We start from the raw sequence: 26,640 nt of genomic DNA, 5'->3' as shown, positions 1-26,640 counted from the left end.
ATAAATTCTAGTTAACTGCACAGCACTCATTCCAGAATAGCAGATCCCCTAGTGGGCTCAACCATGAGCTGCTCTAAAATCCATCTCATAGGCATTCTAGAAAATCCCCCTCTTGAAATCAGCGCCAAGACGATTTTCCCAATCTACCTGCATATTGAAATCTCCTATAACAACTGTAACATTGGCTTTTTGGCATGCATTTTCCACCTTCCGTTGTAATTTGTAGACCCTTCATTATACTCCATAAGCACCTCATTTGTTCCTACCTATCTATACCTGTTACGAAATTCCTTTTTTTTTCTTAACCAGGGCTTCAATGTCTCTTGAAAGCCAAGGTTCCTTTTACCTGTTATCTTTCCGTTTTATTCTGACAGGCACAAACAAGCTTTGTACTCTCAAAATTTCACTTTTGAAAGCCTTCTACTTACCAAGTACACCTTTTCCAGAAAACAGCTTCTCCCAATCCATACTTGCAAGATCCTTTCTGATTCCATCAAAATTGGCCTTTCTCCAATTTAAAATTTCAACCCACAGATCAGACCTATCTTTTTGCTTATCTACTTTAAAACTAATGACATTGTGATCGCTGGATACAAAGTGTCCCCCTACACAAACTTCTGTCACTTACCCTGTATCATTCCCTGATAGCAGGTCAACTATTGCACAGTCTGTTGTTGGGACTGTTACCTTGTGATTAAGGAAACTTCCCTGAACACATTTGACAAACTTTATCTCATCTAGTCATTTTACAGTATGGGAGTCCAAGTCAATATCTGATAAGTTAAAACCACCGACTCCAACAGCCTTATGTTTCTTGCAGTAGTCGGCGGTTTCTCTACAAATTTGTACTTCTAGATCCGTAGGACTGTTGGGTAGTCTGTAATATAGCCCTATTAATGTGGTCATACCTTTGTATTCCTCAATTTCACTCATAATGCTTCACTAGATGGGTTCTCCTGTCTTTCCTGACTGAGCACTGCTCTAACATTTTCCCTGACTTGTATCACCCTTCCTTTAATCTCTCTTGCTCTGTCATTTCTAAAACAACAGAAACCCGGAATATTGAGCTGCCAATCCTGCCCCTCCTGCAGCCAAGTGTCACTAATGGCTACGATATCATAGTTCCAGGTGCTGATCCATGCCCTGAACTCACCTGCCTTTCCTACGATACTTCTTGCATTGAAATTTTGGAAAATATTGAAATTGGAAAATTGCAAATGTAACTCTGCTATTCCCCTAAACTATCTCTCTCTTCAGGCTGTCTGTTTCCTCAACACTACCTGCTCCTCCACCTATCTTTGTATCATCGGCAAATTTAGCCACAAATCTATTAATCCCATAGTCCAAATCATTGAGCTACATCGTAAAAAGCAGCGGTCCCAACACCAACCCAAAGGTTGGGAGGCAGCAGAAAGGAAACTATAGACCTGTTAGCCTGACATCAGTGGGTGAGAAGTTGTTGGAATCGATTGTTAGGGGTGAGATTACGGAGTACCTGGAGGCACATGACAAGATAGGCCAAAACCAGCATGGTTTCCTGAAAGGAAAATCTTGCCTGACTAACCTACTGCAATTTTTTGAGGAAATTACAAGCAGGGTAGACAAAGTAGATGTGGTGTACTTGGATTTTCAGATGACCTTTGACAAGGTGCTGCACTTGAGACTGCTTAGCAAGATAAGAGCTCATGGAATTACAGGGAAGTTACTAGCATGGGTGGAGCATTAGCTGGTTGACAGAAAACAGAGAGTAGGAATAAAGGGATCCTATTCTGGCTGGCTGCCGGTTACCAGTGGAGTTCCACAGGGGTCGGTGTTGGGACCGCTGCTTTTCACAATGTAGCTCAGTGATTTGGACTATGGGATTAATGGATTTGTGGCTAACTTTCCCGATGATACAAAGGGAGGTGGAGGAGCAGGTAGTGTTGAGGAAACAGAGCTGCAGAGAGATACAAGATAGTTTAGGGGAATGGGTAAAGAAGCGGTAAATGAAATACAATGTTGGAAAGCGTACGGTCATGTACTTTGGTGGAAGAAATAAATGGGCAGACTGTTATTTAGATGGGAAGAGAATTCAAAATGTAGAGAAGCAAAGGGACTTGGGAGTCCTTGTGCAGGATTTCCTAAAGGTTAACCTCCCAGTTGAGTCGGTGAAGAAGGCAAATGCAATGTTCGCATTCATTTCTAGAGGTATCGAATATAAGAGTGGGGATGTGATGTTGAGGCTCTATAAGGCACTCGTGAGACCACACTTGAAGTATTGTGTGCAGTTTTGGGCTCCTTATTTTAGAAAGGATATACTAACATCGGAGAGGGTTTAGAGAAGATTCACAAGAATTATTCCAGTAATGAAAGGGTTACCATATGAGGAACATCTGGCAGCTCTTGGGCTGTATTCCCTGGAGTTCAGGAGAATGAGGGGGGATCTCATTGAAACATTCCGAATGTTAGAAGGCCTGAACAGATTAGATATGGCAAAGTTATTTCCCATTGTTAGGTAGTCTAGGATAGTGGGCACGACTTCAGGATTGAACGATGTACTTTTAGAACAAAGATGCAGAGAAATTACTTTAGTCAGAGGGTAGTAAATCTGTGGAATTTGTTGCCGCAAGCAGCTATGGAGGCCAAGTCACTGGGTGCATTTAAGGCAGAAATAAATAGGTTTGTGATTAGCCAGGGCATCAAAGGGTATGGGGAGAAGGCAGGGGAGTGGGGATGACTGGAAGAATTGGATCAGCCCATGATTGAATGGAAGAGCAGACTCGATGGACTGAATGGCCTACTTCTGCTCCTATATCTTATGGTCATATGGTCTAAATATGCACAGTTCAGAATATTAGTTGCATGTTCAACCTTTTGATTCATAACTTTGAGGTCTTAACAACATCTGTCTCCACAATCTTTGCACTATCTTTTCTGGTACTCTGGTTCCCATCCCCTGCAACTCTAGTTTAACCCCTCCCCCCTCCCAACATGCAGCACTAGCAAATTTTCCCACGAAGATAATATACAAAAGAAAATCTGCAGATGCTGGATGCTGCCTGGCTTGCTGAGTTCCTCCAGCATTCTGTGTGTGTCACCAGGATAACAGACCCCTTCCAGTTCAGGTGAAAACTGTCTCTTCTGTTCTGGTCCCACCTTCCCTGGGACATAGCCCAGTGATCCAAAAATCTTATATTCTCCCTTGTACACCAACTCCTTAGCCACATGTTAAACTGTATAATTTTCCTATTTGTGGCCTCACTGGCATGTGGCATGGGTAGCAATCCTGAGATCACAACACTGGGCATTCTGTCCTATAACTTATCACCTAACTCCCTGAACTCACTTTGTAGAACCTTGTCACTCTTCCTACCTATGTCATTGGTACATACATGGAACATGACCTCTGGCTGTTTGCCCTCCCATTTAAGAATGCTGAGGACTTGATCTGAGATATCTCAGACTGTGGCACCTGGGAAGCAACATACTATCCAGGAATATCATTCTCATCCATAGAACCTCCTTTCTGTTCCCCTAATTAACCAATCCCCTATCACCACAGCTTACCTCCTCAACCCCCTTCCCTTCTGAATCACAGAGTCGGACTCAGTGCCAGAGATGTGACTGCTGTGACTTTCCTCTGTTAGGTCATCACCCCCAACGGTATCCAAAGTTGTATACGTTGTTGAGGGGGATGGTAACAGATACTCTGCATTGGCTGTTTACCCCTTTCCCCTTCCTGACGTCACCCAGTTTCCTGTGTGCTGCAGTTTGGGTGTAACTACCTCTCTATATGTCCTATCTATCACCCCCTCAGCCTCCCGAGTAATCTAGAGTTCATCCATTTCCATTTCCAGCACCTTAATGCAGAGTGTTAGAAGCTGCAGCTGGAAGCATTTCTTGCAGGTGTAATTGTCAGAGACACTGGAGATCTTCCTGCCTTCCCACATCCTACAAGAAGAGCAATCCTGCTTGGCATCCCTGCTGTGCTATCTGAGCAAATATATAGAAGGAAAAACAATAAACTTTGGGGGAAGAAAAAAAATCTGCCTGTAGCTTTTCACTTTCTCTCACTCATGCCTCACCTTGCTGATACCTTGAAGAGTTAAGCCTCAAAATTCCCACTCTAACTCTGATTACTCCAACAATGGCCACTCTGCTTGCCACTTATTTTAATTTGTTTTTGCCAATCAATCCCGAACACTGATTGGCCTCTGCTCAAAACACCAAACTGCCACAAGTTGTTGTCTTTTCTACTGAATTGGTGAACCTGAGTGAGTTACGTCTTCGCATGCTTCCGTGTTACAGAACAGTAGGATCTTGGGGAATAAGTACATGGTTTCCTGAAACTGAAAGTCACGGGTAAAAAGGGTAATAAAGGCAGCTGTTGGCACACTGGCCTTCGTCAGTCAGGGCATTAAGTATAGCTGATGTTATGTTGCAGTTTTACAAGACACTGTTGAGGCCACATTTCGAATATTGTGTTGAGCTTTAGTCAACCTGCTGTAGGAAAGATGCCATTAAGCTGGAAAGAGTGCAGAGGAGATTCACCAGAGCTTGAGGAACTGAGTTACAGAAAGAGGTTAAGCAGACTGGGACTTTATTCATTGGCGTGTGTAGGAAAATGAGGGATGTTACTTCAGAGGTATAGAAAATCATGACCGGCATTGATTGGGTGAATGTGTGCAGCTTTGGGGAATCAAACTGGAGGGTACAGGTTTAGTGTGAGAGGGGAGTGATTTAATAAGAACTTGAAGTGCAATCTATTGCTCTTGTACAGGTCACCCCTGCCTAGAAGTTCCAATGATCCAAGATCCTGAAATCTTGTCCCTGCACCATTTCCTCAGCCACTCATTTATTCTATTTTTTTATTCCTGCTCTGAATACTGATGTGATTAAATGTCTGGATGGCATGTAAAACAGTTTTTCACTGTACCTCAGTACGTGACAATAATAAACCAATTTACTAGCTTAGTACAAGCAAATGGGACCAACTCAGATAGTGAACTTGGTTTGGATGGGCAAGTTATGCTGAAGAGCCTGTTTGCAACTCTGACACTATATCATTTTTAATATATTTAACTTCATTGTACATTGAAGGATGAATGTTTTGTTCTTTGATGTTGACCAAGTTAAGACTTTGATTCGCAAGGACCTTCTTTTGAAAAATGGATAAAAGTTTCATCCTTACAAAGACTGAAATTGAAGTGTTGTTCCTTCCTTTTGTGAAAGGTGATAATTACATGATGTAAGGGTTTTGTATTGATATTTTTATGCCTATTACCTTTATGATCCTCTTTTCAAAATTGAATAGCTCCAGGGCTGAAACTTTTGATGTTACTTGACAGTTAAGTAGTTGTGTCATTTGATCAAAGGGCAAAATGGAATGAAAATGTACTGTAATTCTGAAAGCATAATATGTATTCTGGATACCACATTATTGCCCCCCCCCCCAACATGTGCCTGAAACTGATTATGGTCTTTGAGGTAATATTTGCTTGTGCTTTTGAGGAGGGTTTAAATTAAAATGGCACAGGGATGGTAACCTAGTGCAGAGGAAACGAAAGACAGAAAGGGTAAAAGAAAATGTGCAAGGCAAAGAAATCAAGCACGATAGTGGAAAAGAGTTCAAATTTCAAAGTACATTTATTATCAAATTACTTATACTATATACAACCTTGAAATTTGTCTCCTTACAGGCAGTCACAAACCAAATAAACCCAGTAGAACCCATTTAAAAAGACCACCAAACACCCAGTGTACAAGGGGATAAAAAACAAATCGTGCAAACAATGAAAGTAAACAAATAACATTCTGAACTGAAGTTCACGAAAGTGAGTTCAAAGCCACAAAGCCGGTCATAGCCGATCCAGGATCCTGTAGTCTGCACACCTACGCAGTTCAGCGCAGAGTCGAGTAAGCCTCGTGAGCAGCAAGCTGAACACCAACCCATCCCTCTCCTCTGGCCCTGACACTGTGACTTTTTCAATCTAGCCCGGTACTTAAATTGGCCAAACAGCAGGTTTTTCCCTCACTCTCAAGCAGGGGCCCTGCTGCTTCGATATGCCCACAGGCCTCAATTTGGCCCGTACCTGACCTTTCCAATCTGGCCCACTGTTTAAATTGGTCAAACATCAGTTTGTTCTTCGCTGTCAGGTCCAGGCCCCTTGAACTGGCCTCAGTTCTGATGCCTTGCATCAGCTGCAAGTCCACTCCAGCAATAGCCATACATTGGCTCATTCTCCACTCTTAGGCCCAGGCCATGCCGACTTATTCGGCCTATACACACCATGCTACAACTGTCCTGCACCTTCAAGATTACAGTTCATACTGCAAAAATGCTAACTCATACATTTGATTCAAAATCTGAACTCTAAAACGGAAGTTATAGGCTATTGATTGTAGTGATCATTTTTCAGAAAAAGTGTGATTAATACATTAGTAGTTTTGTTTGTTGTCTGAAAGTTATCACTGTTTCACCAGTGCCATCTTAAACCGGATGCCAAGGGAATGAAGATTGAGGAAGATACGCCTATACAATTTGTGTCATAATGATTAGGAATTTGCAATAAGGCAAATTAAATAGAATAGTACAGCATAGTACAGGCCCTTCAGCCCACAATGTTGTGCTGACCCTCAAACCCTACGTCCCATATAACCCCCCACTTTAAATTCCTCCATATACCTGTCTAGTAGTTTCTTAAACTTCACTAGTGTATCTGCCTCCACCACTGGCTCAGGCAGTGCATTCCACGCACCAACCACTCTCTGAGTAAAAACCTTCCTCTAGTATCCCCCTTGAACTTCCCACCCCTTACCTTAAAGCCATGTGCTCTTGTATTGAGCGATGGTGTTCTGGGGAAGAGGCACTCTATCTATTCCTCTTATTATCTTGTACACCTCTATCATGTCTCCTGTCATCCTCCTTCTCTCCAAAGAGTAAAGCCCTAGCTCCCTTAATCTCCGATCATAATGCATACTCTCTAAAACAGTTAGCATCCTGGTAAATCTACTCTGTACCCTTTCCAATGCTTCCACATCCTTCCCATAGTGAGGCGACCAGAACTGGACACAGTACTCCAAGTGTGGCCTAACCAGAGTTTTATAGAGCTGCATCATTACATCGTGACTCTTAAACTCTATCCCTCGACTTATGAAAGCTAACACCCCATAAGCTTTCTTAACTACCCTATCCACCTGTGAGGCAACTTACAGGGATCTGTGGACATGTACCCCCAGATCCCTCTGCTCCTCCACTCTACCAAGTATCCTGCCATTTACTTTGTACTCTGCCTTGGAGTTTGTTCTTCTAAAGTGTACCACCTCACACTTCTCCGGGTTGAACTCTGTCTGCCACTTCTCAGCCCATTTCTGCATCCTATCAATGTCTCTCTGCAATCTTTGACAATCACACCACCAACCTTTGTATCGTCTACAAACTTGCCAACCCACCCTTCTACCCCCACATCAAGGTCATTAATAAAAATCACGAAAAGTAGACGTCCCAGAACCAATCCTTGTGGGACGCCACTCATCACAACCCTCCAATCCAAATGTACTCTCTCCACCACAACCCTCTGCCTTCTGCAGGCAAGCCAATTCTGAATCCACCTGGCCAAACTTCCCTGGATCCCGTGTCTTCCGACTTTCTGAATAAGCTTACTGTGTGGAACTTTGTCAAATGCGTTACTAAAATCCATGTAGCTCACATCCACTGCACTACCCTCATCTATACGCCTGGTCACCTCCTCAAAGAACTCTATCAGGCTTGTTAGACACGATCTGCCCTTCACAAAGCCATGCTGACTGTCCCTGGTCAGACCATGATTCTCTAAATGCCCATAGATCCTATCTCTAAGAATCTCTTCCAACAGCTTTCCCACCACAGACGTAAGGCTCACTGGTTTATAATTACCCAGACTATCCCTACTACCTTTTTTGAACAAGGGGACAACATTCACTTCCCTCCAATCCTCCGGTACCACCCCCGTAGACATAAGGCCATAAAGATCCTAGCCAGAGGCTCAGCAATCTCTTCCCTCACCTCGTGGAGCAGCCTGGGGAATATTCCATCAGGCCCCGGGGACTTATCCGTCCTAATGTATTTTAATAACTCCAACACCTCCTCTCCCTTAATATCAACATGCTCCAGAACATCAACCTCACTCATATTGTCCTCACCGTCATCAAGTTCTCTCTCATTGGTGAATACCGAAGAGAAGTATTCATTGAGGACTTCGCTCACTTCCACAGCCTCCAGGCACATCTTCCCACCTTTACCTCCAATCAGTCCTACTTTCACTCCTGTCATTCTTTTGTTCTTCACATAATTGAAGAATGCCTTGGGGTTTTCCTTTACCCTACTTGCCAAGGCCTTCTCATGCCTCCTTCTTGCTCTTCTCAGCCCCTTCTTAAGTTCCTTTCTTGCTACCCTATATTCCTCAATAGACCCATCTGATCCTTGATTCCTAAACCTCATATATGCTGCCTTCTTCCACCTGACTAGATTTTTCACCTCACTTGTCACCCATGGTTCCTTCACCCTACCATTCTTTATCTTCCTCACCAGGACAAATTTATCCTGCAAGAGATCTCGAAACATCAACAGATGTCCATAGTACCTTTCCCTGCAAAAACAGCATCCCAACTCACACCAGCAAGTTCTAGCCTTATAGCCTCATAATTTGCCCTTCCCCAATTAAAAATTTTCCTGCCCTGTCCGATTCTATCCTTTTCCATGATAATGCTAAAGGCAGTGGTCACTGTCCCCCAGATGCTCACTCACTGAGAGATCTGTGATCTGACCCAGTTCGTTACCTAATGCTAGATCTAGTATGGCATTCCCCCTAGTTGGCCTGTCAACATACTGTGACAGGAATCCGTCCTGGACTCACTTAACAAACTCTGCCCCGTCCAAACCCTTGGAACTAATCAGGTGCCAATCAATATTAAGGAAGTTAGTCACCCATGTTTGGCACCAGCTTGGCTGCAAGAAGGATAAGACCATAATAGAATATTAGGCCATTCAGCCCATTGAGTTTGCTCCACCTTTCCATCACGGTTGATCCCAGATCCCACTGAACCCTGTACGTCTGCCTTCTCGCCATATCCTTTGATGCCCTCTGATTAGGAAACTATCAACTTCCGCCTTAAATATACCCAAGGACTTGGCCTCCAACGCAGTCTGTGGCAAAGCATTCCACAGATTCCCTACTCTCTGGCTAAAAAAACTTCCTCCTTACCTCTGTTCTAAAAGGTCTCCCCTCAATTTTAAGGCTGTGCCCTTTAGTTCTAGATACCCCCACCAGAGGAAACATGCTATCCACGTCCACCTTATCTAGTCCATTCAACATTCAGTAGGTTTCAATGAGATCCCCCTGCATTGGTCTAAATTCCAGTGAGTGCAGGCCCAGAGCGGCCAAACTCTCCGCATATATTAACCCCTTCATTCCCAGAATCATCCTCATGAGCCTCCTCTGGATTCTCTCCAATGACAACACATCCTTTCTGAGATATAGGGCCCAGAACTGTTGACAGTATTTCAAGTGTGGCTTGACTAGTGCATATTACTGGGTGGGTGGTTTGCTAATGCTATTGTGCGGGGGAGGGTTTAAACTAGATTTGCAGAGGGGTGGGAACTGAAGTGAAGTGGCAGAGGATAGGGCAGTTGGCAAACAAGTAGTGACAGCTTGTAGGGAGTTTACGAGAAAGGGTAGGCAGATGATCGAGCAAGGAAACATTCAGCCAGATTGTTTGAGATGTGTCTATTTTAAGTAAGGCGGATGAACTTAGAGCGTGAATAAATACATAGAACTGTGATGTTGTGGCCATTACAGAGACTTGGATGTTTCAGGGGCAGGAATGGCTGTTGAGTGTGCCGGCTTTAGATGTTTCAAAAAGGACGGGGAGAGGCAAAAGAGGTTTGGGAGTGGCCCTGCTAATCAGGGATAGTATCAAGGCTGCAGAAAAGGAGGAAGTCATGCAGGGATTGTCTACTGAGTCAGTGTGGGTGGAACTCAGAAACAAGAAAGGGGCAATAACTCTACTGGATGTTTTTTATGGACCCCCAGTAGTAACAGAGAGGTTCTGGGACCTCTGCTTTTCGTGATTTTTATTAACAACCTGGATGTGGGGGTAGAAGAGTGGGTTGGCAAGTTTGCAGACGACAAAGATTAGTGGTGTTGTGGATAGTGTAAAGGATTGTCGAAGATTGCAGAGAAACATTGATAGGATGCAGAAGAAGCTTTCATAAGTCGAAGGATAGAGTTTAAGAGTCGCAGGGTAATGATGCAGCTCTATAAAACTCTGGTTAGGCCACACTTGGAGTACTGTGTCCAGTTCTGGTTGCCTCACTACAGGAAGGATGTGGAAGCATTGGAAAGGGTACAGGGGAGATTTACCAGGATGCTGCCTGGTTTAGAGAGTATGCATTATGATTTACTCTTTGGAGAGAAGGAGGATGAGAGGAGACATGATAGAGGTATACAAGATATTAAGAAGAATAGATAGAGTGGACAGCCAGTGCCTCTTCCCCTGGGCACCACAGCTCAGTACAAGAGGACATGGCTTTAAGGTAAGGGGTGGAAGTTCAAGGAGGATATTGGAGGAAAATTTTTTACTCAGAGAGTGGTTGGTGTGTGGAATGCACTGCCTGAGTTAGTGGTGGAGGCAGATACACTGGTGAAATTTAAGAGACTGCTAGACAGGTATATGGAGGAATTTAAGGTGGGGGGGGTTATATGGGAGGTAGGGTTTAAGGTTCGGCACAACATTGTGGGCCGAAGGGCCTGTACTGTGCTGTACTATTCTATGTTCTATGTTCATAGAGGAACAGATGGGGAGGCAGATTCTGGAGTGGTGCAATAATAGGGTTTTTGTCATGGGTGGTTTTTAACTTTCCTAATATTACTGGCATCTCCTTAGAGCAAGGGATTTAGAAGGGGTGGAGTTTGTTAGGTGTGTTCAGGAAGGTTTCCTGATGCAATATGTAGATAAGCCAACTAGAGGAGAGGCTGTACTTGATCTGGTATTGGGAAATGAACCTGGTCAGTGTCGGATCTCTCGGCGGGAGAGCATTTTGGAGGTAGTGATCACAACTCTTATCTGCTTTACCACAGCGCTGGAGAGGGATAGGAGCAGACAATTTGGGAAAACATCTAATTGGGGTAGGGGGAAATATGATGCTATTAGGCAGTAATTTAGCATAAATTGGGAGTAGATGTTCTCAGGGAAATGCAAGGCAGAAATGTGGCAAATGTTCAGGGAACATCTGCATGGCATTCTGCATAGGTATGTTCCATTGAGGCAGGGAAAGAATGATAGGGTAAAAGAACCATGGTGTACGACAAATGAAGAAAAGAAAAGCTTACAAGAAGTTCAAGAAACTAGGTACCGTTAGAGCTCTGGAAATTTACAAGGAACTCAAGAATGAAATTAGGAGAGCCATGAAAAGGCCTTGGTGAGTAGGTTTAAGGAAAACTCCAAGGCATTCTGCAAGTATGTGAAGAGCAAAAGGTTGAGCTGTGTGTAGATGAGTTGTATTCTGCATGGAGGTCAGTGACCAGTGGTGTGCCTCAAGGATCTGTTCTGGGACCATTACTCTTTGTGATTTTTATAAACGACCTGGATGAGGAAGTGGGGGGATGGGTTAGTAAATCTGCTGATAACACAAAGGTTGAAGGTGTTGTGGATAGTGTGGAGGGCTGTCAGAAGTTACAGCAGGACATTGATAAGATGCAAAACTGGGCTGAGAAGTGGCAGATGGAGTTCAACCCAGATACGTGTGAGGCGGTTCATTTCAGTAGGTAAAATTTGAAGGCAGAATATAATATTAATGGTGGTCTCTTGTCAGTGTGGAGGATCAGTGAGATCTTGGAGTCCATGTCCATTGGACACTCAAAGCTGCTGCGCAAGTTGGCAGAGTTGTTCAGAAGGCGTATGGTGTGTTGGCCTTCATCAACTGTGGGATTGAGTTGAAGAGCCGTGAGGTAATGTTACAGCTATAGAAGACCTTAGTTAGACCCCACTTGGAGTACTGTGTTCAGTTCTGGTCACCTGATTACAGGAAGGATGTGGATGCTATTGAAAGAGTGCAGAGGAGATTTACAAGGATGTTGCCTGGATTGGAGAATATCCACCGTTTCTCCTTGGAGTGACGGAGGATGACAGGTGACCTGATAGAGATGTATAAGATGATGAGAGGCATTGATCTTGTGGGTAGCCAGAGGCTTTTTCCCTGGGCTGAAATGGCTAGCATGAGGGGGCATAGTTTTAAGATGTTTGGAAGGAGGTGCAAGGGGTAAGTTTTTCATACACAAACTGGTGGGTTCATGGAAGGCACTGCCAGCAATAGTGGTAGAGGTGGATACAATATGGTCTTTTAAGACACTCTTAGATTGGTACATGGAGCTTAGAAAAATAGAGGGCTGTGCAATAGGGAAATTCTAGTCAGTTTCTAGAGTAGGTTACATGGTTGGCACAACATTGTGAGCCAAGGGGTCTGTAATGTACTGTAGATTTCTATGCTCTGTTATAAAGTCTCTGCATTATCTCCTTGCTTTTATCTTCTATTCCACTTGAAATTAATACCTACGTTGCACTTGCCTTCTTTACCACAGTCTCAAACTGTAAATTAACCTTCTGGGCGTCTTCCTGGAAGACTTCCAAGTCCCTCTGCACCTCTGATGTTTGAACCTTCTCCCCATTTAGGTAATAATCCGCACTATTGTTCCTTTTAGCAAAATGCTTTCTCATATATTTCCGAACTCTGTACTACATCTGCCACTTTATTGCCCATTCTTCCAATTTGTCTAAGGCCTGCTGCAATCGCGTTGCTCCCTCAGCACTACCTACCCCTCCACCTATCTTCATATCATCCACAAACTTTGCCATAAAGCTATCAATTCCATTATCCAAATCATTGACAAACCATGTGAAAATTAGCGGTCCCAATACTGACCCCTGAGGAACACCACTAATCTCTGCCAGCCAACCAGAAAAGGCCCTCTTTATTCCCACTATTGCCTCCTGCCTGTTTGCCATTTCTCTGTCTATGCCAGTATATTTCATGTAACAACATGGGATTTTATCTTATTATATAGCCTCATATGTGGCACCTTATCAAATGCCTTCTGAAAATCCAAATAAATGACATCCACTGTCTCTCCTGTGTACTCTCCTTGTTACTTTTTTAAGAACTTTAACAGATTTGTCAGGCAAGATTTTCCTTTACAGAAACCATACTGAATTTGACTTATTTTATCTTTCGTCTCCAGGTACCCCAAAACCTCGTCCTTAATAATGGACTCCAACACTTTCCCAACCACTGAGGTTAAGCTAACTGGCCTTTAATTTCTTTTCTTTTGCCTTCCTCCCTTCTTAAAGAGTGAATGCTCAATGACATCCATCCACCTTAGGGGTTCCTCTCCAGATTTGCTGTCTGTGTTACTCCCGTAGCCTTCATCTTTCCCGAGGCTGCCCACAAGGCAGTGGGGCTATTTACCCATAGCTGGGGATCTGGTTCATGAGCACCAGGGCACGTCCACACACCAATGGGCCTGTGTGCTGCGTGTGCAGGGGCCTGACCTCCTCCCCTTCCCCTGTGGTTCAGCATGAGTAAGAAAGGAGTTCAGTTTCCGTGTGTCACCAGCGAAGAGGCACTACATGAGGCTTGCTGTTGGAGAGGTTATGTACTGGCAGGGAGAGACTTGCACATTCAGGTCTGCTTTTCGCAAGACTGCTAGCCAGCGGTGGAAGCTGAAAGTGAGAATGACAAGCACTACCCACTACACTACACACTAGATGCGTCACAATAACTATTTTGATACCATAGATTTACCGTATGGTAAATGCAAGCGTGCATTTACTGCTGAGGTTGGGTGAGACTAGAGCTATAGGTCGTAGGTTAAGGATGAAATATTTAAGGGGATCCTCAGGGAGGACTTATTCACTCAGATGGGTGAGAATATGGAACCAGTCACCAGCAGAAGTTGTATATGGGTTCAATTGCAACATTTAAGTGAAGTTTGGATGAGTAAATAGATGGGAGCAGAATGGAGGGCTATGGTACGTGCAAGTCAATGGGACTAGGCAGAATAACCCTTAAACATGGACTAGGTGGGTTGAAAAGCCTGTTTATGTGCTGTATTGCTTTATGAGTGTATGAGGGATGTTATGTTACTGCTGTATAAGTCATTAGTGTTGTCTGTGTTGTGTGCAGTTCTGTTTCCCACTCTGTAGGAAGGATAATATTGCAGAGTGGAGGAGATTCATCAGTATGTCATTGGAAATGAAGAGTTATGAGGAGAGTCTGAATAATCTAGATTTCTTTTTGGAGTGCAGAAGACTAATGGATGATGTGGTTGAGACTTATAGAATTCTGAGGGAAATAGATAGAATCATAGAGTTATATACAGTTTAGAACCTGGCCCTTCAGCCCAAATTGCCTGTCAGAGCTAGTCCCATTTGTCCAATATCCCTCTCAACGTTGTCCATCCATGTACTGGTAAAATATCTTTTAAACGTAATAATTGTACCTGCCTCTTCCACTTCCTCTGGCAGATCATTCCACAGAACCACCACTTTCTGTGTATGTTGGATGAAGTTGCCTCTCAGATCTGTTTTAAATCTTTCCCATCTCATCATATACCTAAAGCCTTGAGTTTTGGGTTCCCCTAGCCTGGTAAATGGACTGTGACTATTCACGTTTTCTCTGCCCCTCATGATTTAACTCTGAGTTACTTACATCAGCCTCCAATGCTCCTGGGGAAACAGATCCAGCTAATTGAGTCTTTCGTTATACAGTAATTCCAACCCCATTAACATTCTTGTGAGTATTTTCTGTACCCCTTTCCAGCTAAAGGGCAGATTTCCTATAGCTAAGCAACCAGAACTATTCAGAATATTCCAAGTGTAGTCTCACCAAAGTCTTGTATAGTTTTAACATGATGTCATGACTCAATACCTTGTACTCAATACCCTGTTTATTGAAGACGAAGTAATGAGAAGCTTCTCTTAGCAGAGGTATCTGTGACCAGAGGGGAGAGATGTAAGGTACGAAGATAAGAAAAGACATTTAAGGAAGAAGTATTTTCAACCAAGGGCGATTAAAATCTGGAACACTCTGCTTAATGCTGTGGTTGACACACATTTAAGAAGTATTTAGATGAGCACTTGAAACATTATGGCATTAGATCAAGTGTTGGGAAATAGGATTAGTAAAAGTACTTACCTGATGGCTGTTATGGACATGTTGACCTGAAGACCCATTTCCAAGCCGAGAGAGTGTGAGCAATTGCAAGTTCCTGGGTGCCAATATCTCTGAGGACCTAACCTAGTTGCAACATATTGATGCAGCTATAAAGAAGGCAAGACAGTTGCTGTATTTCATTAGGAGCTTGAGGAGATTTAGTTTATCACCTAAAACATTCGAAAACTTCTATAGATGTACTGTGGAGAGCATTCTGAATGGCTGCATCACTGTCTGGTATGGGGGTGGGGGGTAGCTACTGCACAAGATTGAAGTAAGTGGCAGAAAGTTGCAAAATTAGTCTGCTCTATCATGGGTACCAGCCTCCATAGTATTCAGGATATCGTCAAGGAGCGGTGCCTCAGGAAGGCAGAGTCCGTCATTAAGGACCTCCACCACCCAGTTACCATCAGGAAGAAGGTACAAAAGCCTGAAGGACACACTCAGTGATTCAGGAGCAGCTGCTTCCCTTCTACCATCCGATTTTTAAATGGACATGGAACCCATGAACATTACCTCACTAGTTTTTTTATTTATTTGTTTTTGCACTATTTATTTTAACTTAACTATTTAATATACATATATAGTTACTGTAAATTAGCTTTTCCGCTATATTTACCATGTATTGTATTGCACTGCTGTCGCAACGTTAAAAAATTTCATGACATATGCTGGTGATATTAAACCTGATTCTGTTTCTGATTCTATTTGACCTTATCAGTCAAATCAGCTTGGGTTCACAAAAAGGAGAGATTGCTTCACAAGTGGGATTTTATGAGGATGTAACACAGTGTGGATGGGGGAAAGAACCAGTTCGCACAGCCTCATAATAGAAGGACATCTCGTTAGAACAAAGATGAGGAAGGTGGTAAATCTGTGGAATTCATTTCCTCAAGATGGTTGTGGTGGCCAAGTCATTGGGTATATTTAAAGCAGAGGCTGACAGTTGTTTTGATTAGTAAGGGCATCAAAGATTATGGGAAGAAAGCAAGAGAATGATTGAGGGGGATAATAAATCAGCCATGATTAAATGGTGGAGCAGACTTGATGGACGAATAGCCTAATTTTACTCCTATGGCGTAATTGGACTTAAAGAAATTTTAGAAAAAAGGTCCATCTGAGAGAGATCAATGTTCAAAGCTTCTGCAAGTAGGATTGAGTGTACTGTACTGATTTGCAGAGACCAAAGAATTGAATTAAATGGCTCACAGAAACATACATCATGGAACTAGGCCTTTCGGCCCAGCTTATCCATGCTGAGCGTGTTACCCAAAGGGCTGGTCCCATCTGCCCATTCTTGGACCATAGCTCTTTACACCTGTCGTATCTACGTAATTATCTAGATGGCTTTCAAATGTTGGTATTGTACCTGCCTTCAAAGATACACTACTCTTTGCATGAAAATATTGCCCCTGATGTCCCTTTAAATCTCTAGCCTCCAATTTTAAAACTATACCCTCTTGTTTTTAGCTCCCCCTCCTGGGGAAAAAGACTGCTTTCACCTTGTCTCTGCCCCTTGTATACTTTTATCAGGTCACTACTCAATCTCTTATATTTCAGGGAATAAGGTCCCAGTTTACAGAGCCTCTCCTTGTATAGAAACATAGAAACATAGAAAATAGGTGCAGGAGTAGGCCATTCGGCCCTTCGAGCCTGCACCGCCATTTATTATGATCATGGCTGATCATCCAACTCAGAACCCAGCCTTCCCTCCATACCCCCTGACCCCTGTAGCCACAAGGGCCATATCTAACTTCCTTTTAAACATAGCTAATGAACTGGCCTCAACAGTTTGCTGTGGCAGAGAATTCCACAGATTCACCACTCTCTGTGTGAAGAAGTTTTTCCTAACCTCGGTCCTAAAAGGCTTCCCCTCTATCCTCAAACTGTGACCCCTCGTTCTAGACCTCCCCAACATCGGGAACAATCTTCCCGCATCTAGCCTGTCCAATCCCTTTAGGATCTTATACGTTTCAATCAGATCCCCCCTCAATCTTCTAAATTCCAACGAGTACAAGCCCAGTTCATCCAGTCTTTCTTCATATGAAAGACCTGCCATCCCAGGAATCAATCTGGTGAACCTTCTTTGTACTCCCTCTATGGCAAAGATGTCTTTCCTCAGATTAGGGGACCAAAACTGCACACAATACTCCAGGTGTGGTCTCACCAAGGCCTTGTACAACTGCAGTAGTACCTCCCTGCTCCTGTACTCGAATCCTCTCACTATAAATGCCAGCATACCGTTCGCCTTTTTCACCGCCTGCTGTACCTGCATGCCCACTTTCAATGACTGGTGTATAATGACACCCAGGTCTCGTTGCACCTCCCCTTTTCCTAATCGGCCACCATTCAGATAATAATCTGTTTTCCTATTTTTGCCACCAAAGTGGATAACTTCACATTTATCCACATTAAATTGCATCTGCCATGAGTTTGCCCACTCACCCAACCTATCCAAGTCACCCTGCATCCTCTTAGCATCCTCCTCACTGCTAACACTGCCACCCAGCTTCGTGTCATCCGCAAACTTGGAGATGCTGCATTTAATTCCCTCATCCAAGTCATTAATATATATTGTAAACAACTGGGGTCCCAGCACTGAGCCTTGCGGTACCCCACTAGTCACCGCCTGCCATTCTGAAAAGGTCCCGTTTATTCCCACTCTTTGCTTCCTGTCTGCTAACCAATTCTCCACCCACACCAATACCTTACCCCCAATACCGTGTGCTTTAAGTTTGCACACTAATCTCCTGTGTGGGACCTTGTCAAAAGCCTTTTGAAAATCCAAATATACCACATCCACTGGTTCTCCCCTATCCACTCTACTAGTTACATCCTCAAAAAATTCTATGAGATTCGTCAGACATGATTTTCCTTTCACAAATCCATGCTGACTTTGTCCGATCATTTCACCGCTTTCCAAATGTGCTGTTATCACATCCTTGATAACTGACTCCAGCAGTTTCCCCACCACCGACGTTAGGCTAACCGGCCTATAATTCCCCGGTTTCTCTCTCCCTCCTTTTTTAAAAAGTGGGGTTACATTAGCCACCCTCCAATCCTCAGGAACTAGTCCAGAATCTAACGAGTTTTGAAAAATTATCACTAATGCATCCACTATTTCTTGGGCCACTTCCTTAAGCACTCTGGGATGCAGACCATCTGGCCCTGGGGATTTATCTGCCTTCAATCCCTTCAATTTACCTAACACCACTTCCCTACTAACATGTATTTCGCTCAGTTCCTCCATCTCACTGGACCCTCTGTCCCTTACTATTTCTGGAAGATTATTTATGTCCTCCTTAGTGAAGACAGAACCAAAGTAATTATTCAATTGGTCTGCCATGTCCTTGCTCCCCATAATCAATTCACCTGTTTCTGTTTGCAGGGGACCTACATTTGTCTTTATCAGTCTTTTCCTTTTTACATATCTATAAAAGCTTTTACAGTCCGTTTTTATGTTCTCTGCCAGTTTTCTCTCATAATCTTTTTTCCCCTTCCTAATTAAGCCCTTTGTCCTCCTCTGCTGAACTCTGAATTTCTCCCAGTCCTCAGGTGAGCCACTTTCTCTGGCTAATTTGTATGCTACTTCTTTGGAATTGATACTATCCCTAATTTCTCTTGTCAGCCACGGGTGCACTACCTTCCTTGATTTATTCTTTTGCCAAACTGGGATGAACAATTGTTGTAGTTCATCCATGCAACCTTTAAATGCCTGCCATTGCATATCCACCGTCAATCCTTGAAGTGTCATTTGCCAGTCTATCTTAGCTAATTCACGTCTCATACCTTCAAAGTTACCCCTCTTTAAGTTCAGAACCTTTGTTTCTGAATTAACTACGTCACTCTCCATGTTAATGAAGAATTCCACCATATTATGGTCACTCTTACCCAAGGGGCCTCTCACGACAAGATCGCTAATTAACCCTTCCTCATTGCTCAAAACCCAGTCCAGAATAGCCTGCTCTCTAGTCGGTTCCTCGACATGTTGGTTCAAAAAACCATCCCGCATACATTCCAAGAAATCCTCTTCCTCAGCACCTTTACCAATTTGGTTCACCCAGTCTACATGTAGATTGAAGTCACCCATTATAACTGCTGTTCCTTTATTGCACACATTTCTAATTTCCTGTTTAATACCATCTCCGACCTCACTACTACTGTTAGGTGGCCTGTACACAACTCCCACCAGCGTCTTCTGCCCCTTAGTGTTACGCAGCTCTACCCATATCGATTCCACATCTTCCCGGCTTATGTCCTTCCTTTCTATTGCGTTAATCTCTTTTTTAACCAGCAACGCCACCCCACCTCCCCTTCCTTCATGTCTATCCCTCCTGAATATTGAATATCCCTGAACATTGAGCTCCCATCCCTGGTCACCCTGGAGCCATGTCTCTGTGATCCCAACTATATCATAATCATTAATAACAATCTGCACTTTCAATTCATCCACCTTATTACGAATGCTCCTCGATATCTCGAGCCCCACAAGTTCCAGGCAACATCCTGATAAATTGTGTGTAATTTAATCTTTCCTATAACAGGGTGACCAAAACTGTACACAAAACTCTTAAGTGTGGTCTCACCAACATTTGTATAACCCATTAAGGTTTTTCTAGAGTAAAGAAAAACCAATTCAGACAGATACAAGTAACACACACAAAATGCTGGAGGAACTCAGCGGGCCAGGCAGCATCTATGGACCCCTAACCCTCTCCAGTCCTGCCGAAGAGTCTCGGCCTGAAACGTTAACTGTACTTTTTTCCATTGTTGCTGCCTAGCTTGCTGAGTTCCTCCAGCATTTTGTGTGTGTTGCTTGGATTTCCAGCATCTGCAGATTTTCTCGTGTTTGCGATTGAAACAGATACAACCACATTTGTAGAAAAGGTGGGGGGGAGGGGAGAAAGAGTATTTATGATAAACAAAGTTGATAAATTCAATATTAAGCCCTGAGGGCCGTAATGTGCCCAGTTGGAAGGTGTTGTTCCTCGAGCTTACATTGAACATAAGAAGTTCCTGCAATGTAGAAGGCCAAAGGCGAAGATTGAAGAGGGACACAGTGCATTGTGGAACAAAATGACCTTGGGGTATTAGCATATTGTTCCCTGAAAGTGGTGACGCAGTGAACAAAGTAGCAAAGAAGGTGTATGACTTGCTGTCATTAGTCACTGGAAACAAGAATTGGAACGTTGTCTTGCAGCTCTGCAAGACAATGGTGAGACTATACCTGGAATATTGTTTGTATATCTCTGGTTGCTAAATGTAAGAAGCATATGAATTAAGTAGAAAGGATGCAGAAAATATTCACAGTAATATTGCTGGAATGGGGATCCTGAGTTCTGGACAGACTGGGGCTGTTTTCCCTGGAGCACAGAGGCTGAAGAGTGACCAGTTGGAGGTTTATAACACCATGAGCGAAATAGATAAATGGATGGTCGCGGTCTTTTTCTAAAATTGGAGGGCATAGATTAATGGTGAAAGAGGAACCATTTTCAGGGAACCCAAGAGGGAAGTTGTTTTTTTTTACGTAGAGAGTTGTAGGAATATGGAATGAGCTGCCACAGGGAGGTGGAAGAGGTGAGTACAATGTTTTGAAGATGCTTAGATTAGTATATGGATAGGAAAGGTTTGGAGGGATATGGGCCAAATGCAAGCAAATAGGAATATCTCAGGAAGCACCTTGGTTAACGTGGATGAATTTGGCCAAAGGACCTTTTTCCATGCTGTGTAACTCTGACTATGGTGGGCAGAAAATTAAAGTGTTGGGTAACTTAAAGCTTGGATTCCTCGTTGGGGACTGGTCAGTTATCATGGTACCTGATTAATAATACTAGGGAATTAAAGGAGATCATTTATTGTTCTTCTGCTTTTTAATGCTTCTGTTACCAATAGTAAAGCAGTATCTTTCTATTATTACTCGTTCTGTCCAAGCATCTCCAGTGCACCTTTAAGCTGCCTTTGATGTTATGGTGGAATCATTGTCCTTTAAATCATTCCTAACTTGCCCATCCTCCTTTATGAAATCCACTCTAATATTGTTAACTCTTTTGATTGATGTTCAGAGAGTGGTCAGGAAAGAGCAGCTTGGTTTTGATCTTTGGTGATAGTCAAAAAAGCCTAATTTCTGGGTTGTTAATGCCATCTTATTCCTCCCTTAGATTTTGGATAATACAGTGTATACATTTGAACAACTTCTGCACCAAAGTCTCAATAACTCCTCTGAGAAGGAACAGATTTGCCAGACAATCCAACGCATTCAAGAGAGAGTATTAAAGGTGAGAGCAAATGTCAGTGACGGAGATGTGAACCTGAAATTCTACTATGTTATGATGACTTTTCCCTATAGGCGATTTTTTATAGCATTAGGAAAGATTTTCATAGAAAATATTGGATAATCTATGAATCATTGGCAAACTATTATGTCCTTTGCATTTACATTTAAGTATCTAGTCATCAGCAAGAAACTGACTGTTGAGAATAGCTTAGTTTTGTGTCTCTCATCCTTTTTTGTCAGTCTCACTTTGATATCAAGGTCTTTTGTGTATGCTTACTGAAATCTATGTAAACTACCTCAAACACATTACCTCTGTTGACCCTCTATTATAAAACATCATCCATACATACTCTTTCCTTAAACGTATGCTAAATCATAGGACGTTTACACTACATAAGTAGACGACTGGATTAAGGAAATCTCAAGTGATTTTATATGTATATTAGCAGCAAGAAGGTAGCCAAGCTGAAGGGCAAGGAGCCAGAGAAAGTTGGTGGGGGTGGGATCTTTGGAGAATACTTTGCAGCAATATAAGACCATAAGACATAGGAGCAGAATTAGGCCATTTGACTCATCAAGTCTGCTCTGCCATTCAGTCATGGCTGACCCTTATTTCCCCGCCTCAGCCTTCCCCTGTAACCTGTGATGCTGTGTCCAGTCAAGAACCAATCAAGTTCTGCCTTAAATACACCCAACGACCTGGCCTCCACAGCTGCCTGTGGTAATAAATTCCACAAATTCATCACACTCTGACTAAAGAAATTTCTCTACATCTCTGTTCTAAATGGATGCCCCTCTATCCTGAAGCTTTGCCCTCTTGTCTTAGACTCCCTCACCATGGGAAACATCCTTTCCACACCTACTCTGTCTATGCCTTTCAACATTCCAAAGGTTTCCATAAGACCATAAAACATAGGAGCAGCATTTGTTTCAATGAGATCCCCTCTCATCGTTCTAAATTCCAACGAGAACAGCACCAGAGCCATCAAACATTCCTCATATGATAAACCTTTCATTCCTGGAATCATCCTTGTGAACCTCCTCTGAATCCCCTCCAATGCCAGCACATCTTTTCTTAGATGAGGAGGCCAAAACTGTTCACAATATCCAAGGTGAGGCCTCACCAGTGCCTTATAAAGGCTCAGCATCATATCCCTGCTGTTGTATTCTAGACCTCTTGAAATGAATGCTAACATTGCATTTGTCTTCCTCACCACTGACTCTACCTGGAAGTTAACCTTTAGGGTGTTCTACACAAGGACTTCCAAGTTTCCCTTGCATCTCAGATTTTTGGATTTTCTCCCCATTTAGAAAATAGTCTGCACATTTATTTCTGCTACCAAAGTGCATGACCATGCATTTTCCAATATTGTACTTCATTTGCCACTCTTGCTCATTCTCCTAATCTGTCTAAGTCTTTTGGCAGCCCACCTGTTTCCTCAACGCTACCTGCCCCTACACCAGTTTTTGTATCATCTGCAAACTTTGCAACAAAGCCATCTATTCCATCATCTAAATCATTGATATACAGCATAAAAAGAAGCAGCCCGAACAGCAACCCCTGCAGAACACTACTAGTCACTGGCAGCATACCAGAAAAGGATCCTTCCTGTCCCCCACTCCCTGCCTCTGACCAATCAGTCAGTGCTCTAACCGTGCCAGTAACTTTGCTGTAATGCATTAGGCTCTTAAAATTAGTAAGCAGCCTTGTGTAGCACCTTGTCATATGTCTTCAGCAAGTCCAAATATACAAAATCCAGTGCATCCCTTTATCTACCCTGCGTGTAGTCTCCTCAAAGAATTCTAAAAAGTTTGTCAGGCAAGATTTTCCCTAAGGAAGCTATGCTGGCTTTGTCCTATCTTGTCCTGTGTCACCAAGTACTCCATAACTTTATCCTTAGCAATTGACTCCAACCTCTTTCCAACCGCTGAGGTCAAACTATCTGATCTATAATTTCCTTTCTGCTGCCTTCCTGCTTTCCTAAAGAGTGGAGTGACATTTGCAATTTTCCAGTCCTCTGGCACCATGCCAAAGTCCAATAATTTTTGAAAGATCATTACTACTTCCTCCACAATCTCTACCATTACCTCTTTCAGAACTCTAGGGTGCAATTCTCCTGGCCAGGATGACTTACGTATCCTTAGGTCTTTCAATTTTTTGAGTATCTTCTCCCTTGTAATAGTAACTGCACCCACTTCTCTTCCCTCACACTCCAACATCTGCATACTGCTAGTATCTTTCACAGTGAAGACTGATGCAACATACTCATTTAGTTCACCTGCCATCTCCTTGTCCCCGTTATTATTTCTCCAGCCTCATTTTCTAGCAGTCCTATCTTCACTCTCATCTTTCTTATTTTTCACATACTTGAAATAGCTTTTACTATCCACTTTGATATTGTTTACTAGCTTGCTTTCATATTTCATCTTCTCCCTCTTAATGATTCTTTTAGTTGCTTTCTGTAGGGTTTTAAAAGCTTTCCAATCTTCTGCCTTCCCACTAATTTTTGCATTGTTGCATGCCCTCTCTTGCTTTTACATTCGTTTTGACTTCCCTTGTCAGCCATGGTTGTACTATTTTACCATTTGAGTATTTATTTGTTTTTAGAATACATCTATCCTGCACCTTCCTCATTTTTCTGAGAAACTCATGCCATTGCTGCTCTGCTGTCACCCCTGCCAGCATCTCCTTCCAGCTTACTTTGGCCAACTCCTCTCTCATACCACTGTAATTTCCTTTACTCCACTGAAATACTGCTGCATCAGAATTTACTTTCTCCCTATCAAATTTCAATTTAATCATATTGTGATCACTGGCTCCCAAGGTTTCTGTTACCTTAATCACCTCCAGTTCATTACATAACACCCAATCCAGTATAGCTGATCCCCTAGTAGTCAATGACAAACTGCTCTAAAAAGCCATCTCGTAGGCATTCAATAAACTCACTCTCTTGGGATCCATTTCCAACCTGATTTACCCAATCGATCTGCATGTTGAAATCTCCCATGACCATCATAACACTGCCCTTTTGACTCGCCTTTTCTATTTCCTGTTGTAATCTGTGGTCCACATCCAAGCCACTGTTGGGAGGCCTGTATATAACTGCCATCAGGGTCCTTTTACCCTTGCAGTTTCTTAACTTGACCCACAAGAATTCAACATCTTCTGATCCTATGTCACATCTTTCTACTGATTTGATGCCATTTTTTTTTACCAGCTGCGCCATGCCACCACCTCTGCTGACCTCTTCCTATATCTCCAATACAACGTGTAACCTTGGACATTCAGCTCCCAAGTACAACCGTCCTTTAGCCACGATTCAGTGATGGCCACACCGTCATACCTAACAACCTGTAAAAGTACAACAAGGTCATCCACATTATTTCTTATACTCCGAGCTTTGAGATATAATACTTTGAGGGCTACATTTGCTACCCTTTTTGATTCTGTATCCCTAACGCACTGATACTCACCCTGCTGGCAGCAATTATGTCCCATCATCTGCCTGTCCTTTTTGACAATCTGACTGCACGCTATCTTTGCTTTTTTACCATCCGACCATCCAGAGTCCCTTCACACTGGTTTTCATCCCCCTGCCAAATTAGTTTAAACCCTCCCCAACAACTCTAACAAACCTACCCGCAAAAATATTGGTTCCCCTCGGGTTCAGGTGCAGCCCGTCACTTTTGAACAGCTCGTACCTCCCCAGCTGAGATCCCAATGATCCAAGAATCTGAAGCCCTTACCCCTGCACCAGCTTCTCAGCCATGCATTAATTTGCTGTATCATCCTGTTTGTGTCCTCACTGGCGTGTGGCACAGGCAGCAATCCAGAAATTACTACCGAGGAGATGGAAACTGAAGAGATTAGGGAAAATTATATTGATATTTTGACGCCTATTCATACCACTAGGCCTGGATTTCTGTGGTATAGAAATGAAGCAGCCCCAGTGCAATGGCTTTCCCATTTTAAGAACTCTGCACCAAAGGTTTCCTGTCATCATAGAAACATAGAAAACCTACAGCACAATACAGGCCCTTCAGCCCACAAAGCTGTGCCGAACATGTCCCTACCTTAGAACTACGTAGGATTACTCATAGCCCTCTATTTTTCGAAGCTCCATGTAGCCATCCAGGAATTTCTTAAAAGACCCTATCGTTTCCACCTCCACCACCGCCACTGGCAGCCCACTCCCTGCACTCGCAACTCTCTGCGTAAAAAACTTACCCCTGATGTCTCCTCTGTACCTACTTCCAAGCACCTTAAAACTATGCCCGCTCATGCTGGCCATTTCAGCCCTTGGAAAAAGCCCCTGACTATCCACTCAATCAATGCCTCTCATCATCTTATACACCTCTATCAGGTCACCTCTCATCCTCCATTGCTCCGAGGAGAAAAGGCCGAGTTCATTCAACCTATTTTCGTAAGGCATGCTCCCCAATCCAAGCAACATCCTTGTAAATCTCCTCTGCACCCTTTCTATGGTTTCCACTTCCTTCCTGTAGTGAGGTGTCCAGAATTGAGCACAGTACTCCAATTGGAGTCTGACCAGGGTCTGATATGGATGGCGCCGGTAACTGGCGACTCTGCGCGTGCTCTCCCGAGCAAACTACCCTCTCCACTATCCTATACCTGAGAAACCTTTCTAAACCTCCAATCTGCTACATCTAGCAAGATCAACAACACCCTGGCGAAGCTACTGACTCAGCTGGAGACCACCGGCCAGAATTGCTTCTTAAACTCCGGACCGCACCTGGACCCGACCAGCAAGGCCCACCACATTCCCAGAGACCCACGGTCTGCAACCGTGCTGGAGCACTTGGAGACACGGCCCATTCCGACCAGCACCTCTCCGGAGCAGACGACCACACAGAAGTGACGGCGGAGACCTCAAGGTGCCCCAGACGCTTCCCCAGAGCGACCACCATAAAGCCCCGTTGGTGGCCATCCACAGCTGCCGGAAGTGAGGTCTCCACCGCCGACCTCGGAAATCGAGCCCGAGGCTTGGCTGGAGCGGAGGCCTCCGCAACCGTGACTCGGCTTACTGACTTCTTTCAGCTGGGAGCCCGGCCATCCGGGATTAAGTGTTGGCTTCGGGGCTCAACCCAATCGACAGCTCGGGCCCCCGGCAGTTGGAAG

The 26,640-nt window shown here is 43.5% G+C and overlaps 1 protein-coding gene and 1 long non-coding RNA gene across 3 annotated transcripts in view; one reads left to right on the top strand and one right to left on the bottom strand.

The window, feature by feature from the left end:
* LOC134359723 (uncharacterized) overlaps positions 1-26,640 on the bottom strand; it is a 112,675-nt gene that overhangs the window by 30,541 nt on the left and 55,494 nt on the right. The gene's annotated exons all lie outside the window — the stretch shown is intronic.
* Positions 1-26,640, top strand: part of niban2b (niban apoptosis regulator 2b) — a 338,559-nt gene that overhangs the window by 277,780 nt on the left and 34,139 nt on the right. The window contains exon 11 of the mRNA XM_063073243.1: positions 21,385-21,501. Within this exon, the coding sequence (XP_062929313.1) occupies positions 21,385-21,501 (117 nt within the window). The remainder of the gene's footprint in view (positions 1-21,384; positions 21,502-26,640) is intronic.

Source organism: Mobula hypostoma, chromosome 21 (assembly GCF_963921235.1).
Source record: "Mobula hypostoma chromosome 21, sMobHyp1.1, whole genome shotgun sequence".
Lineage (NCBI taxonomy): Eukaryota > Metazoa > Chordata > Chondrichthyes > Myliobatiformes > Myliobatidae > Mobula > Mobula hypostoma.
This window is presented reverse-complemented; position numbering and strand designations above follow the sequence as displayed.